Below are 13,448 nucleotides of genomic sequence, written 5' to 3'. Positions count from 1 at the left end.
ATTGAGGTGGCTTCTCTTGTTGTGGAGCACAGGCTTTAGGCAGGCAGGCTTCAGTAGTTGTGGCACGCAGGCTCAGGAGTTGTGGCTTGCAGGCTCTAGAGCACAGGCTCAGTAATTGTGGCGCACAGGCTTAGTTGCTCCGCGGCATGTGGGATCTTCCCAGACCAGGGCTCAAACCCGTGTCCCCTGCATTGGCAGGCAGATTCTTAAGCCCTACACCACCAGGGAAGTCTTACTATACCAATTTTAAGAGAGTATTATGCTCTGGAAGGGAGTAGAAAATTTTGAGATGATTTTTTTTCCTGATTAAACTAGAGTTTAAGACTACCATAAATTTTTGACATGCCATTAAATGTGACTTTCTTAGTAGGAGCTAAGATGTAATCAAAAAGTTCTGAGACATGAAAACAAAGAATGTATAGTTATTACCTCTCAAGCTTTTTTTTTTTTGACAGAGTCATGAAATAAGTGTTTTAATGTATGAGTTAAGAAATATAATTGAATGAGGGTATATGTTGTGATTTATTCAATTGTATGTTTGACTGATTCTCCACATCCTCAAGAATGCTCTGTTTCCAGGGGTCCTGCCAGAGCAAGAACCATGGCTTATTTTGGGGAAGGAAAAGGACCCATCCACATGGATAATGTGAAGTGCACAGGAAATGAGAGGTCCCTGGCTGACTGTATCAAACAAGATATCGGAAAACACAACTGCCGCCATGGTGAAGATGCAGGAGTTATTTGTGATTATTTTGGCAATAAAGCATCAGGTAACAGTAATAAAGGTAAGTCACCTTCTGGGCCCTATAGAAGTCAAAGAATACTAAGCCACACTTCATTATTCTAAGCAGTAGTTTGATAATGAAACTCCCCTCCATAAGAATATACTCAATCCCTTGTTCTTCTGCTAGTATTTAGAGGCAGTGGTTCTTGCCAAACTTTACTGGATGGGACTCACAAGGGAGAGCAGGGTTCAGGGGCAGGAGTGGATTTACAGGATTTTGTAATCTCTGAGATTGTCCCCTTTTGACATTCTTAGCCATTTCTAACCGTTCCTTCTCTGGTTGTAATAAAACTATCAAACTTGCTGGTATTCTTGAAGATTCAGAATTTATATTTGCTTCATAAAAAGAAGAAATGAAAATTTAAAGATGAATCAGAGAAGGGCACTTCTTCCACTCTTATTAATATCTTAAACAGCAGGGATAATTTTTAAAATTAATTGCAAAAAGAAAATTATCTTTTGTAGATTCTACTCTCTGAAATTTAAAAAAGTAAGGGGGGACTTCCCTGGTGGCGCAGTGGATGGGACTCCGCGCTCCCAATGTGGGGGGCCTGGGTTCGATCTCTGGTCAGTGAACTAGATCCCACATGCATGCTGCAACTAAGAGTTCGCATGCCGCAACTAAGGAGTCTGCGAGCTGCAGCTGAGGAGCCCGCCTGCTGCAATTAGGGAGCCCGTGAGCTGCAACTAAGGAGACCGCCTGCTGCAGCTAAGACCCGGTACAACCAAATAAATAAATAAATAAAATTTAAATAAAAATAAAAATGTAAGGAAAATGAGAAGTAATCTTCTAGTATAATACAGTAATGGATGTGTCATACATATATAAATAGAAGAGTTCTTAAAAGCTCTGAGTTTAATTTTTATGAAACAAATACTGCTTTAAATGAATAAGGGGGAAAACTAGCTCTTTTGGAGAAAACTATGGTTATGTTTTATGAAAAGAACAGTCATTTATTTATGTGGATTAAGAATCCATGGTTTTGATACTTAAGATTTTCTTAAAATCAAGTGCATCTATATCTGAGCATTCTCTTTTTCTAACATCTTTTAATAACCATTAAAGACAATGCAATAAATAAATTGGATGTTGTTAATATGATTCTTCACTATCTGAGGGTCTTTTGAGTGTGGAGAAGAATACTTATAACCCTTTGTGCTTTGTTTTATATATATATATATATATATTATATATATACACACATATATATTACCTGAAATAAATATGATTTGGTAAGCCAATTTTTCCTAAGTATTGACTATAATTTAATTTATTAAATTCCCTCCAATAATTTAAACTGCAGTTACAAAGTGAACATAATTAATTCTTTGGATTATGGACAATTTCTTAAGTAGCAGAAAAGCATAAAAATTCAGTAATTGTAAAATGCTCTACCATATTTCTATGTAAACCTATTTTAAAATATCAAATACCATATTTATTTCTTCATTACTAATACATTTGTTTTAATGGTGTAGCACCAAAGGTGTAGCACTGCTTATTTTGATACCTTTCCATGGTCTTAATGCTACCATATCTGAAATAAAAAAATTTCATCTTAGACCAGCTGGATTACTGAATCTGGTTTATTATTAACCTGTTGACTTTGTGTGGAGGCTCAAGACCTAATAACTTCTATAAGGTGATTCAAACCCAAGCCATTGGTTATTGGTCATCTGATGGGATCCGTTTATAAATGAATTTCATTTTACTTTATAATTTTTTTATAATAGTGGGTTTTATGGCTTTAAATAGATTTTACTTTCTTGCAATCTGGTTCTTCGCCCCAGAATGATGTAAACTTCCAGTTTTGCTTGCTTAGTATTACATCATTCCTTGTCATGGCATTATACACATTGACCTGACTTGGAACATTACTGGAAACTTCTGTTCTTCTGGTATCTTATAATTTGCAGTGTCATGTAGAGGACTCATATCCTAAGAGATGAGGATTAAGGTTTGACAGCATGTCTCTGAGATCCTTTGGCAAATTAATGATCTTGGTACACATTGTTGAACCTCTCTCTCCATGAAGAAATAACTAGTGCTGATTCCATATTGGGCTCCCTTCTACCTGGTTATTATGGAAGAACATTAGTGCTGACTAGACTTTCATGGTCTTGGCACAATTCCTACCCTTCTCTTCTTACACAGATAGAAAAACAGTATATATCTATACTTTATACACGTGTACTTAACCAAAGAAACAGCGTATCCCCATATATATTCTCCTACTTTCTAAAATTATTTTTAAAGCTAGTCATAGTTTATTTACTCTTCTTTTATACACTACCTTTTCATACATTTTTAGTTTAACTCTTTTTTTTTTATGCTCTTGACAGAAATCTGTTATCTTTTTTTTTTTTTTTAAATAAATACATTTATTTATGTATTTATTTTTGGCTGTGTTGAGTCTTCGTTTCTGTGCGAGGGCTTTCTCCAGTTGTGGCGAGCGGGGGCCTCTCTTCGTCGCGGTGCACAGGCCTCTCACTGTCGCTGCCTCTCGTTGCGGAGCACAGGCTCCAGACGCGCAGGCTCAGTAGTTGTGGCTCACAGGCCCAGTTGCTCCGCGGCATGTGGGATCCTCCCAGACCAGGGCTCGAACCTGTGTCCCCTGCATTAGCAGGCGGATTCTCAACCACTGCGCCACCAGGGAAGCCCGAAATCTGTTATCTTGAGAAGTTTGACTATATATATCCTTAAATACAATTTGCCACTTAAATTGGCTTAGTAAATCCTTTCCATATATTAACATGCTATATGAGTAAATGTAAATTTATGTCAGAATTTCATCCTGGGAATGTGCTTTGCTCTTATGAGTTATATTTGTGTATGTGGCTTGGAAGAGTGTTGTCTGTGAAAATCAAATAATTCAGAGCATTGTTGCCTTTTGTAGTTCTCTCATTTAATATTTCTGAACTCCCGAACAATCTCTATAATCAGCAGAGGAGGAGATGTGGGTACCACAAGGATGATATACTAGACAGGGCCAAATCATTCAGCAGCCTGTGAAACCTCTTCAGAGCTGATTGTAGGAAACCTCATAAAGTTCCTTGTCTACTTGTGAATTATTGTTGCCTTGGTTACATGAGAAAACAACTTTTAATTTTTATTATAAGATAGGACTTCCCTGGTGGCACAGTGGTTAAGAATCTGCCTGCCAATGCAGGGGACACAGGTTCTATCCCTGGTCCGGGAAGATCCCACATGCTGCGGAGCAACTAAGCCCATGTACCACAACTACTGAGCCCACGAGCCACAACTACTGAAGCCCGCGTGCCTAGAGCCCACGCTCCACAACAAGAGAAGCCACCGCAATGAGAAGCCTGCACACTGCAACGATAGCCACTGCTCGCCGCAACTACAGAAAGCCCATGTGCAGCAACGAAGACCCAATGCAGCCAAAAATAAATAATTTATATAAATAAAATAAATAAATTTTTAAAAAATTTTAATTTTTATTATAAGAAAAATAGCCTACAATTTGAAGAGAAAAAGCACTTTAAAACAGAGGAAGAAGTATCAGGGGAATGTGTCACTTGTGTCTTTACCCCACTATCAGCAATATGATAGTTTAATTAAAAATCTCTTTCTGCTTCAGAGTCTCTCTCATCTGTTTGTGGTTTGAGATTACTGCACCGTCGGCAGAAGCGGATCATTGGTGGGAAAAATTCTTTAAGGTAAAAAGGTTCTTCAAATACAGATTACACTGATAATTTCACTGTCCTTTGACTTATATTCACTTTATATAGACCGTGTTCTTCAAATCACTATCCCCTGATTTATGAGATAGATGGGTTGCTGAAAAGTTATGTGGCAGAAACAAACTAATTTAACAGGAAATCTGAAAAAAATGTATAACTACAAATTCGTTTAATTTAGAATATATTTGTTTTGGACTTGACTCATTTTAATATAATTTTTTTATTTGTTGAATTTACTAGTGGAAAACCAGTGCTTTGCTTATTAAATACTTCTTCTGGGGAACTCCCTGGCGGTCCAGTGGTTAGGACTCAGCGCTTTCTCTGCTGTGGCCTGGGTTCAGTCCCTGGTCGGGGAACTAAGATTTCAGAAGCCAAAACAAAAAACAACTTCTTCAGGCTGCTTAGGTGAGGGAGAAAATATGCTTCAAATCATGAAATATAAAGAAGACACAGATTGTTTCCAAGAACGTCAGAATTTGGTGGGATGCATACAGATGCTATAGGCAAGTCTTCAGGGTGGTCTGCTCAAAGTTGTAGGAATATTCATTCTCAAAGTAGGAAAGGAGTCTACATCCTAGAGTCCCCTTTTTACTTCTTTCCTCCCACCTGCAAGCCTTCTAAGTCCTTGTTTTGCTGGATGACTGTCCTTGCCTTTCGGCCTTTTATGGATATTAATGAGTGGCTTACTTTCTTCTTAGGGGTGGTTGGCCTTGGCAAGTGTCCCTCCGGCTCAAGTCATCCCATGGAGACGGCAGACTCCTTTGCGGGGCCACACTCCTGAGTAGCTGCTGGGTCCTTACAGCAGCACACTGCTTCAAGAGGTATGTGTCCGCCTTTCCAAACAACTCGGTGTGGCTCTTATTTGCCAGCTCTTCCAATCCCTTCCTGCTCTACAGCGTGCTAGAAACTTGGGGTGTCAGAGCCAGGCTATAGGCCTTCCTTGTCTCCACCAGCGGCACTGTGGAAGTGAGGGGGTAACATCAGGAGCAAACAGAGCTCTCAGGAAGTTACTTGCTACCTGGTGTTAAAGCAAACTCTAGAGTTAAGGAGAAGACAAGATCGGTTTTTGAAGGGGAGGCGGCTGTGTTAGTGCTTCCCCCAAGGACATATCTGAGGATGAAATCATATCCCCATATAGCTAGAAGAGACCTCAGATTATTTGATTATGAATGGTAAGGAATAGGGAGTCCAGGTTTAGTGTTTTGACTTGGTGTTTTGATTTGAATTTTAGAATCTTTGGGTCTTCTTGCTGTTCTGTGTCTTTTAGATTTCTCTATTTGTACCTGTCAGGTTGCATCCTGATTATTTCCGTTTGTCCCAGGAATTTTATCAGCCCAATCTGAAGTTTTCCCAGTTCAGAGGGGAAGCCATGCAGAGAGATTCAGTGTGCCAGAGTCACACTGCTTATGGTGACAGCACCTGCACTAGAACCTAGTGGTTCTTTCTCCTTGTCCTGTGCTCTTTTGTGGGCCCTGGCTAATGGCCATTTCCTCAGCATGAATTTTAGTATTTAAAGATGTATACCATTGCTTAGCAAATTTTGATAGTTATTGAATCAAGGTGATGAGTACAAGGGGTTTCATTATTCTGTGTACTTAAAAATACTCATAAAATGTTTTAAGTAAAACATGTACCATAGTGTTGAAAAATTGTTACAACCAAAAATTTGTTTTGTATTTTTTCATCTGTGAAAATATATGGCCTCATTGTGTATTTACAATCCATCCATGTAGATTTTAACTGCCATATGAGTGTTAACTCCTATTGTAAGACGAAACCAACCTCAGTTTACTTATTCTCCTACTGGTGGTTAGTTAGGTGGTTTCCATTCTTTCATTATTAAACAACAATGTTGCATTAGATATCCATTACATGTCTCATTGGTACAGACATGTGGGAGCATTGTGCTGGGTTCTGGAGTATGGGTGCCATTCAATTTTACTAGACACTACTAACTTACGTTCTAAAGTAACTGTATCAGTTTATATCAGAGCAATGTGTAAGTTCCTGTTTCCTCACATCCCTACCCCAACTTGATACCATCAACATTTTCAATTTTTGCCAGTCTTAGAGTTTTTGGATTTCTTTTTAATTCTATTTTCCTGATTAGTGTCTTCCTCTTTCATGAATTATTTGTTCACATCCTTTGCTTATTTTTCTATTCGATTGTCTTTTGTAATTGATTTAAACATTTTTTTGGATATATTCTTTGTGCAGAATCTTTGTTATTATGTGTTACAAATAACTTTTCTCAATCTGGGGCATGTCCTTTCACTAGTTTAAGGTCTTTTTCTTATGAAGATGTTTTAATTTTAATATATTTTAATGTGTCAATTTTTAAAGTCGTATAAAAGCTTTGTATATCTTATTTTAAAAATTCTTCTTTAGCCCCATATGAAGATAGTAGTTTTTTACAAAAAAATTTACAATTTTGCTTTTCCTATTTAGATTTTTAATCTGTTTACAGTTTTTGTGTGTGTGTGTATGGTATACGGTATAAGGAAGGGACCTAATTTTATATTTTTCTTTATGGATAGTTAGTTTTCCCAGTACTTTTTAAAATTAAACATGCCATTCTTTACCAGCTGATTTATGTCAACTGTGTTGTTTGCCAAGTTCTCATGTATCTTTGTTTCTAGAATCTCTATTCACTTCCTCTTGTCTATTTTGATAAATATTATGGAGTAATATTCCATGTTCAAGGTGCTGCAGAAGACACAAATCTGTATTTTACATAGCCTTTGTCATTTCTGCAGTAATAATTGAGTTTGAGAGTTCACCTATATACCAGTGGGTTTAATATAGTCCTGTGTTACATGAATGGCACAGACAATAAAGATTCATTTATTAACTTAACAAAAAGTTATTGAGCCTGTAATGTTCCCAGGAATGTGCCATGTGCTAGAAATATCTTGGAGAGTAAGACGGATAGGAAGGACCCTTGGTACCATGAGTTTTTAATGCAGCTATAGGAACCCAGAGGAGGGAGACATATAGGATCAAAAAAAGTTTAGAGCACCATTTTAAAAGTGTGGTCTTTTCACCACAATATTAGGTATTGGGTTGGCCAAAAAGTTCGTTCGGGTGTTTCTGTAAGATGTTACAGGAAACCCCGAATGAACCTTTTGGCCAACCCAATACATTCAGCTTATTAAAAATCTAGATTTCTGGGCCCCTATCCCAGATCTACTGAATCTTTGGCGCTAAGACCCAGGAGTTTACATTTTTATCAAGCATCTTTGATGATTCTCATGAACATTAAACATTAAGACCCTCTTGCTCCTGGATAGAATAGAATGTGGTCTGGACTTTTGAAGACTGATGATGAGGAAGAATATAATGGAGTTAACAGGATACTTATCCTTGCCCTATTCAACATATTAATCACTAAACTGAAACAGGACACTGATGATAAATTAATCATATTTTTTGATGCCAGGAGATTGGGAGGGACACGTAATATGTTAGAAGATAGGATCCATGGTGGCAAAGAATATTGGTAGGGTGATTCTAATAAAAAGTAATGTGGAATAAAGAGGAAGTAAAATGCTGCCTTTAGTTCAGGAAACCTGGCTTGAATGCAGCACACGTGAAAAAGACCTTATGGGTTTTAGCATCCTGCAACCTTAATAGAGTCAGTGATGCCATGTGGTTGCCCACAAAGTTAATCAGCCTTGGGCAGCCCTGACAGAACAGCGCCAACACAACAAGTTGCTTGCTCTTCTGTCCTGTGCTCAAGCTGTTGTCGGGGGCAAAAGCACTGTCGCTATCAAACAGAGAAAACTGCTCAGTTCCGAGTGCCATCCTCTGAAAAAGTGACATGGTGCACTAAGGAAGGCAAGCAGAAAAGGGGAGAGTGTGTGGAATCAGATTAAATTCATTACCTGTCACTTCAAATTCCACAAATGCTAATGGGAGGTAATTTTCATTTTAACATAGGAAAGAGGTCTGTTGTTTCCTTTTTATTTCTTTAACACAAGACAAAGCTGGGATGGGCTGTATGTGGGAGGAGTGAGCTCTGTTACGAAGTCTGTTCAAGCAGACAGGCTGGATTCGTGTATTGGTAGAGGCTGGAGGTAGATAACGTTTCGTGTTGAGAGCACAGTGGTGAGAAAGAAAGCATATTTGAAGGATGCCAGTTATTAGGATCGTGGATCTGGAATTTGTATAGCGGACTTACAGTAAAGAAGCAGGAAAGGTCTGGAATGCCAGGGTACTGAATCTCTGTTTCATTCACTAGGCAGTGGGAAACCACTAAAGGTTTTTGAGCCTTGAAATATGATCAAAGAGGAGTTTTAGGAGATGTATGGGATAGATCTGGGGTGGCGGGGGGAAGCAAAGTTATTAATCTAGGGGTCTGTGAACAAGCTTCAGATTATATGAAAAATATTTGCATACATGCTTCTGTGCCTTTTTCTGGAGTGACTCAAATTGGTCCATGTTACCAAGTGATTAAACCCACTGTGGTAGGAACTGGAGGGAGACTGGTTATAAGGCTATTGTAATAAAGATAGAAGGTAAAAAAGAAAAGGAGGGAGAGAAGGTAGAGACCCTGATAGAAATCAGTAGAACTTGGTACTGTGTAACCAGCGACTTGGATCTGGCCGTCAAGACCAAGGTTACAGTTCCAGCTCCTCCAACTGTTAATTGTTTCACTTTGTGGAGATTATTTTAACCTCTGGGAGCCTCAATTTTCTCATCTGTAAAATGAAGGCAATAACGTTCTACAGTGAGGAACAAATGATCTGCAAAGTATGTGAAAGTATTCTATAAACTGTAAAATTCAAAATGAATGTTGTCTATTATTATGTTGGGGTTCACAAAAAGGAATCAAAGATTATTATGAGCAAAAGTAGAGAATTCAGGATGATTTTATCCCACTGACTAGTGGAGAAAAATGAGGTAGGAAACTGCAGAGAAACTGGAGAAGCCTGTCTTGGGCTTAGAATCTAAGCAAAATAATTCAGTACGTTCCATTTAGATTTTTCTCCTCTTGTTCAAGACTCCTTCTCTTTCAAGTAAATCTTTCTCTGCTAAAAGTTATAGACTTAGGGGTTCAAGGCTTAAAGTATTAAAGTCGGGAAATTGCCCAAAAATTCCACTTGAGGTTGAAAACTTTGATCTGACTTTTGAGTTCCCTCAAAGGTCTTTTTTTTTTTTTAGGTACATGTTTGGGTTTGTTTGTTTACATGTCATTATTCCTCCCTTGGCTTGCTCCTTCTAGATTATTGCTTCAAGTCAGTAATGGTCTCATTTGTGTTTATAAACCAAGTGTCTCGTATATTACTTGGCACATACTAGACCCTCCTAAATGATGGATGCAGGATGAAAGTGGGGGCTCGATTGCCAGGTAGTGGATATATTTAAGGATGTTGGACTCTTTAGAGGATGGTGGTATTTTAAACCTAGATCAACAGATAACTCCTTCCATACGTCATTCTGAGTTTCTTCCCATTATCTGTGCGGTATAAAAGACAGCTGATTAAAAAACAGAGGAGCAGATTATGATATGCAACTTTTTGATGTGCTTTGGCTAGACCGCAAGACTCTTTCAATGTGAGTAGGGAGGAAATTGTTTTGCAAAGGTGTTACAAATTCATCTGACTTGGTTTGTAACCTTTACCGGATTTCATAGACTTGTTCTGAAGTGCCCAAGGAGGCTACAACTCACGTCTTTATTACAGTAAGTTTATTGACAGCCATAAGGACAGTTACCAGTGATTAGAACAAACTCCAAATTTTGTCTTCTGGGTTCAGGGACTTTGGATTAAAACAACCCTCCTTTAATCATCAGAAACTCTGAAGTTTGCAAAAAATAGTTTTCCTCTGGAATTGTAGATACTGTAGTACAGAAGCAATGTGGTCAGGTTCTGAGAGGTTACCTTTCTTTTAGATTTCTTGGGAGTCTAACTTAAGACCCACTGGCAGGGGACCTAGATTTCATATTTTGAAATTATCTCTCTCACCCCCATTTCCTTTCTGTTTGTATCTCTGCTGCTTTAACTACTGGACTTCAATATATAAGATAGTTTCTTGTTCATGGGGCCTCCTTTGGTGCCTAATTCTTGCAGTGATGATGTAGGCCAGTGCTCTTGAACAGCCATTCTGAACAACAGGCATAGATTGCTATCACCTCTGTGTTACTTTATTCTATGGGATGACAGTTTTTTATGTTTATTTGTTTTGCCTTCACAGAGTAGTCACTCTTTTATGTAATCCTTATATCAGAATAATCTAGGAATGATGGCCTGGGGATAATGAGATCAGAACACAGTTACTCACGTCCACCATCCTGTTACACTCATTTCCTATAGAGTTGTCTCTGTACGATGAGGGTACCTTACTGGAAGGCTGACAGAGTTCTAGTAATCCAGCTCTACATCCATAGCTTTCACGTATTGTGAGGTGTCCAAAACATTCTTTTATGCCAACGTTAACAAGGGTAACTGAGGTAGTTGGTGAATCACCATTTAAAGGCCTTCTATCCCATTTTTCACATTTTTCCTAGTGTTAGTACAGACTTTGGAATGCAGTATCCCATTGGCAGTTTGAAGCAGAAACTTGGATAAATTAAGTTTTTCTGCAGTTGCCCTATGAATTTTACACAATATAAATTGCTTGCTTTTGCTATTTTCTACTTTTTTTTTTTTTTTTTTTTTTTTGCCACGCTATGTGGCTTGCAGGATCTTAGTTCCCCGACCAGGGATCGAACCCCTGCCCCCTGCAGTGGAAGCATGGAGTCCTAACCACTGGACCGCCAGTGAACTCCCACTATTTTCTACTTTAAATCATTACTACAACTACTGTAAAATGACCCTCTCTCTATGGTGGTATGGCAATATAATTGAGAGAAAAATTCCTGAATGTTAAACTAATTTCTTTTAATTGCTTGTTCTGATAACAAACACCACTTTGGAGGAAAGAATGTACCCAAAACAAGGATTCTTTCATTTCTGTAATTCTACTGCAAATTTGATTTGATCAAGAATATAGCTTTACCTGATTTTATCTGACTTTTTTGCCTAGAATCACCAAAGAAGCTGGAAATTGTCAGAGATTGCTGCTCTGAAAATCAGAAATATCTAAATTATTAGACATTATAATTAGAAAGATGAGCCACAGAGTTAATGGGACTTCTTTTTAAGAACAAAATGTGTGCGGTACTTAACATATGTTCCACCATGACCTAGTATATGGTAGAGTTCTTAAGAACATGGTCTTTGGTGATATATACAATACCATCAACTATGCTAAAACCATTTCCTGAACACACACGACATGTATGTAAGGGACAGTGCGAGGTTCTACAGAGAAGGTCTCTTCTCCATAAGCAACTGGAACCATTTACACAAGCAATTTCAGTCAACTACTTTTTGAGTTTCATCCAGACAACAGAGAAAAAAAGATTCTAGAAGTAGCAGATGTGTACAGGCTGATGTAAAATACTGTCTTTTTGAAGAGATGAATCTATAAAGAAAGAAAATGACTATCATAAAGAAAATGACCGTCACCTGAACTAACTCTTCTAATTCTAGAAAATTTTAATTGTAGTTTATTTTAATTCCAGAATCTCAGAGAAATTGGAATAGTGGATTTTACTAACTGCCCTGTCTCAGATCCTCTCTTGCTCAAGCTTGTCCAGGAATTTCATCCAATTTTTATTTGAGGGGGAGTTGAAAGCATTTCAGCAAAGCAAACAACTGAATGGCGTGTCAGCCAAAACCTGAAATGTTTGTTTTAGAAGCATTTTTGAATAAAGTGTATCAAAATAACAAAAGCTCAACTAGAAAGACCTTAAAATGCATTGAAAAAGAATTCCTTGATACATTTTTCTTGAGAATACTAGAACCATAGAAAATGATTTCAAAGTCCAAAATCATACTGGTAACCTCAGCCAAAGTGTTATCCCTGAAGTATATAATCGCACTCTCTAGGAGAGGTGACACTGGAAGACAAATATTTGGTTAGAAAACTAATCTAGTCTTGTGTCGGATGCTCTTCAAATTCCAAGCATAAATCTATTCTAAGAATAACTGGAGTGAAAGGAGTGTGGGAATCACTGCTTGGGTTTAGCTGGTCCATTTCTTAAATCAGGACGACTTTAAAAGTATAGATTCTAATAAGGAACTTCATTTTAACAAGAATGATGCATTTTTCCTTCTTGTCAGGTAAATATTTTATTTTTATTCTCAGGTTAATATCAACTCCTGCTTGGTGAGCATATTAATTTGGGAGTATACTCAAAAATACCCGCTGAAATCTACCTGACCTGAGAACACAGTATAAGTATGGAATGTGTACGTGTTTGTGTTATGGCAGTCTGTTAGTCATCTCTTAGGATGCTCACTTCACCCAGTGAAATTCCAGGCATGAAGAGGCGGGCGTTATGCCCGTGCCTTTAAGTCTTTGGTTCAGTGGTTCTCCAGACTGACTGTGAATTTGGATCACCCATGGTCCTACATCGGCCCTATTAATTTAATGTTCTCAGAGTTTGTGTGGCCTGGACATTTGTATTCTTAAAAGTGGTACAGGTGATTCTGATGAACAGCCAGTATTAATGAGAACATTAGATCTTTGTGGAGACTTTTTTTAAAAAGTAACTTTTGTGATGGTGTTGTTATAACATAGGAATTGGTGAGAGGAGGTCTCATTTCAGTAAGTTCGGGATCAGAGTGTATGTATGTGAACAGAACGTGTCTTCCAAAAGAAGTCATTTAACATATATTTATTAGGAGCTTTCTCTGTGCAAACCACTTTGCTTGGTGCTGAGGATACAAAAGTGAGCATGACATGGTCTTTACACTTAAGGAGCCTTTAACTGGGGAGACCTGACATCTTAACAAGTTGTAGAAGCTGTTGTAAACGCTCTGACAGTGCTATTGGGAGTGTTCAAAAGAAGGATTGGCTAGCTTTCGGGGAGGGCAGGAAGAGCTTCCTAGAAGATCTTGAGACTTGAAAG

General features: G+C 38.0%; 1 protein-coding gene across 3 annotated transcripts in view; it reads left to right on the top strand.

Annotated features, from left to right (window-relative positions):
- Positions 1 to 13,448, top strand: part of PRSS12 (serine protease 12) — a 70,862-nt gene that overhangs the window by 51,144 nt on the left and 6,270 nt on the right. For all 3 annotated transcript variants that reach the window (XM_036852989.1, XM_036852992.1, XM_036852991.1), the window contains exons 9-11: positions 580 to 785; positions 4,387 to 4,465; positions 5,188 to 5,310. In XM_036852989.1, coding sequence (XP_036708884.1) covers positions 580 to 785; positions 4,387 to 4,465; positions 5,188 to 5,310 — 408 coding nt within the window. The remainder of the gene's footprint in view (positions 1 to 579; positions 786 to 4,386; positions 4,466 to 5,187; positions 5,311 to 13,448) is intronic.

The sequence above is a fragment of the Balaenoptera musculus genome, chromosome 5 (genome assembly GCF_009873245.2).
Source record: "Balaenoptera musculus isolate JJ_BM4_2016_0621 chromosome 5, mBalMus1.pri.v3, whole genome shotgun sequence".
NCBI classification, from domain to species: domain Eukaryota; kingdom Metazoa; phylum Chordata; class Mammalia; order Artiodactyla; family Balaenopteridae; genus Balaenoptera; species Balaenoptera musculus.
This window is presented reverse-complemented; position numbering and strand designations above follow the sequence as displayed.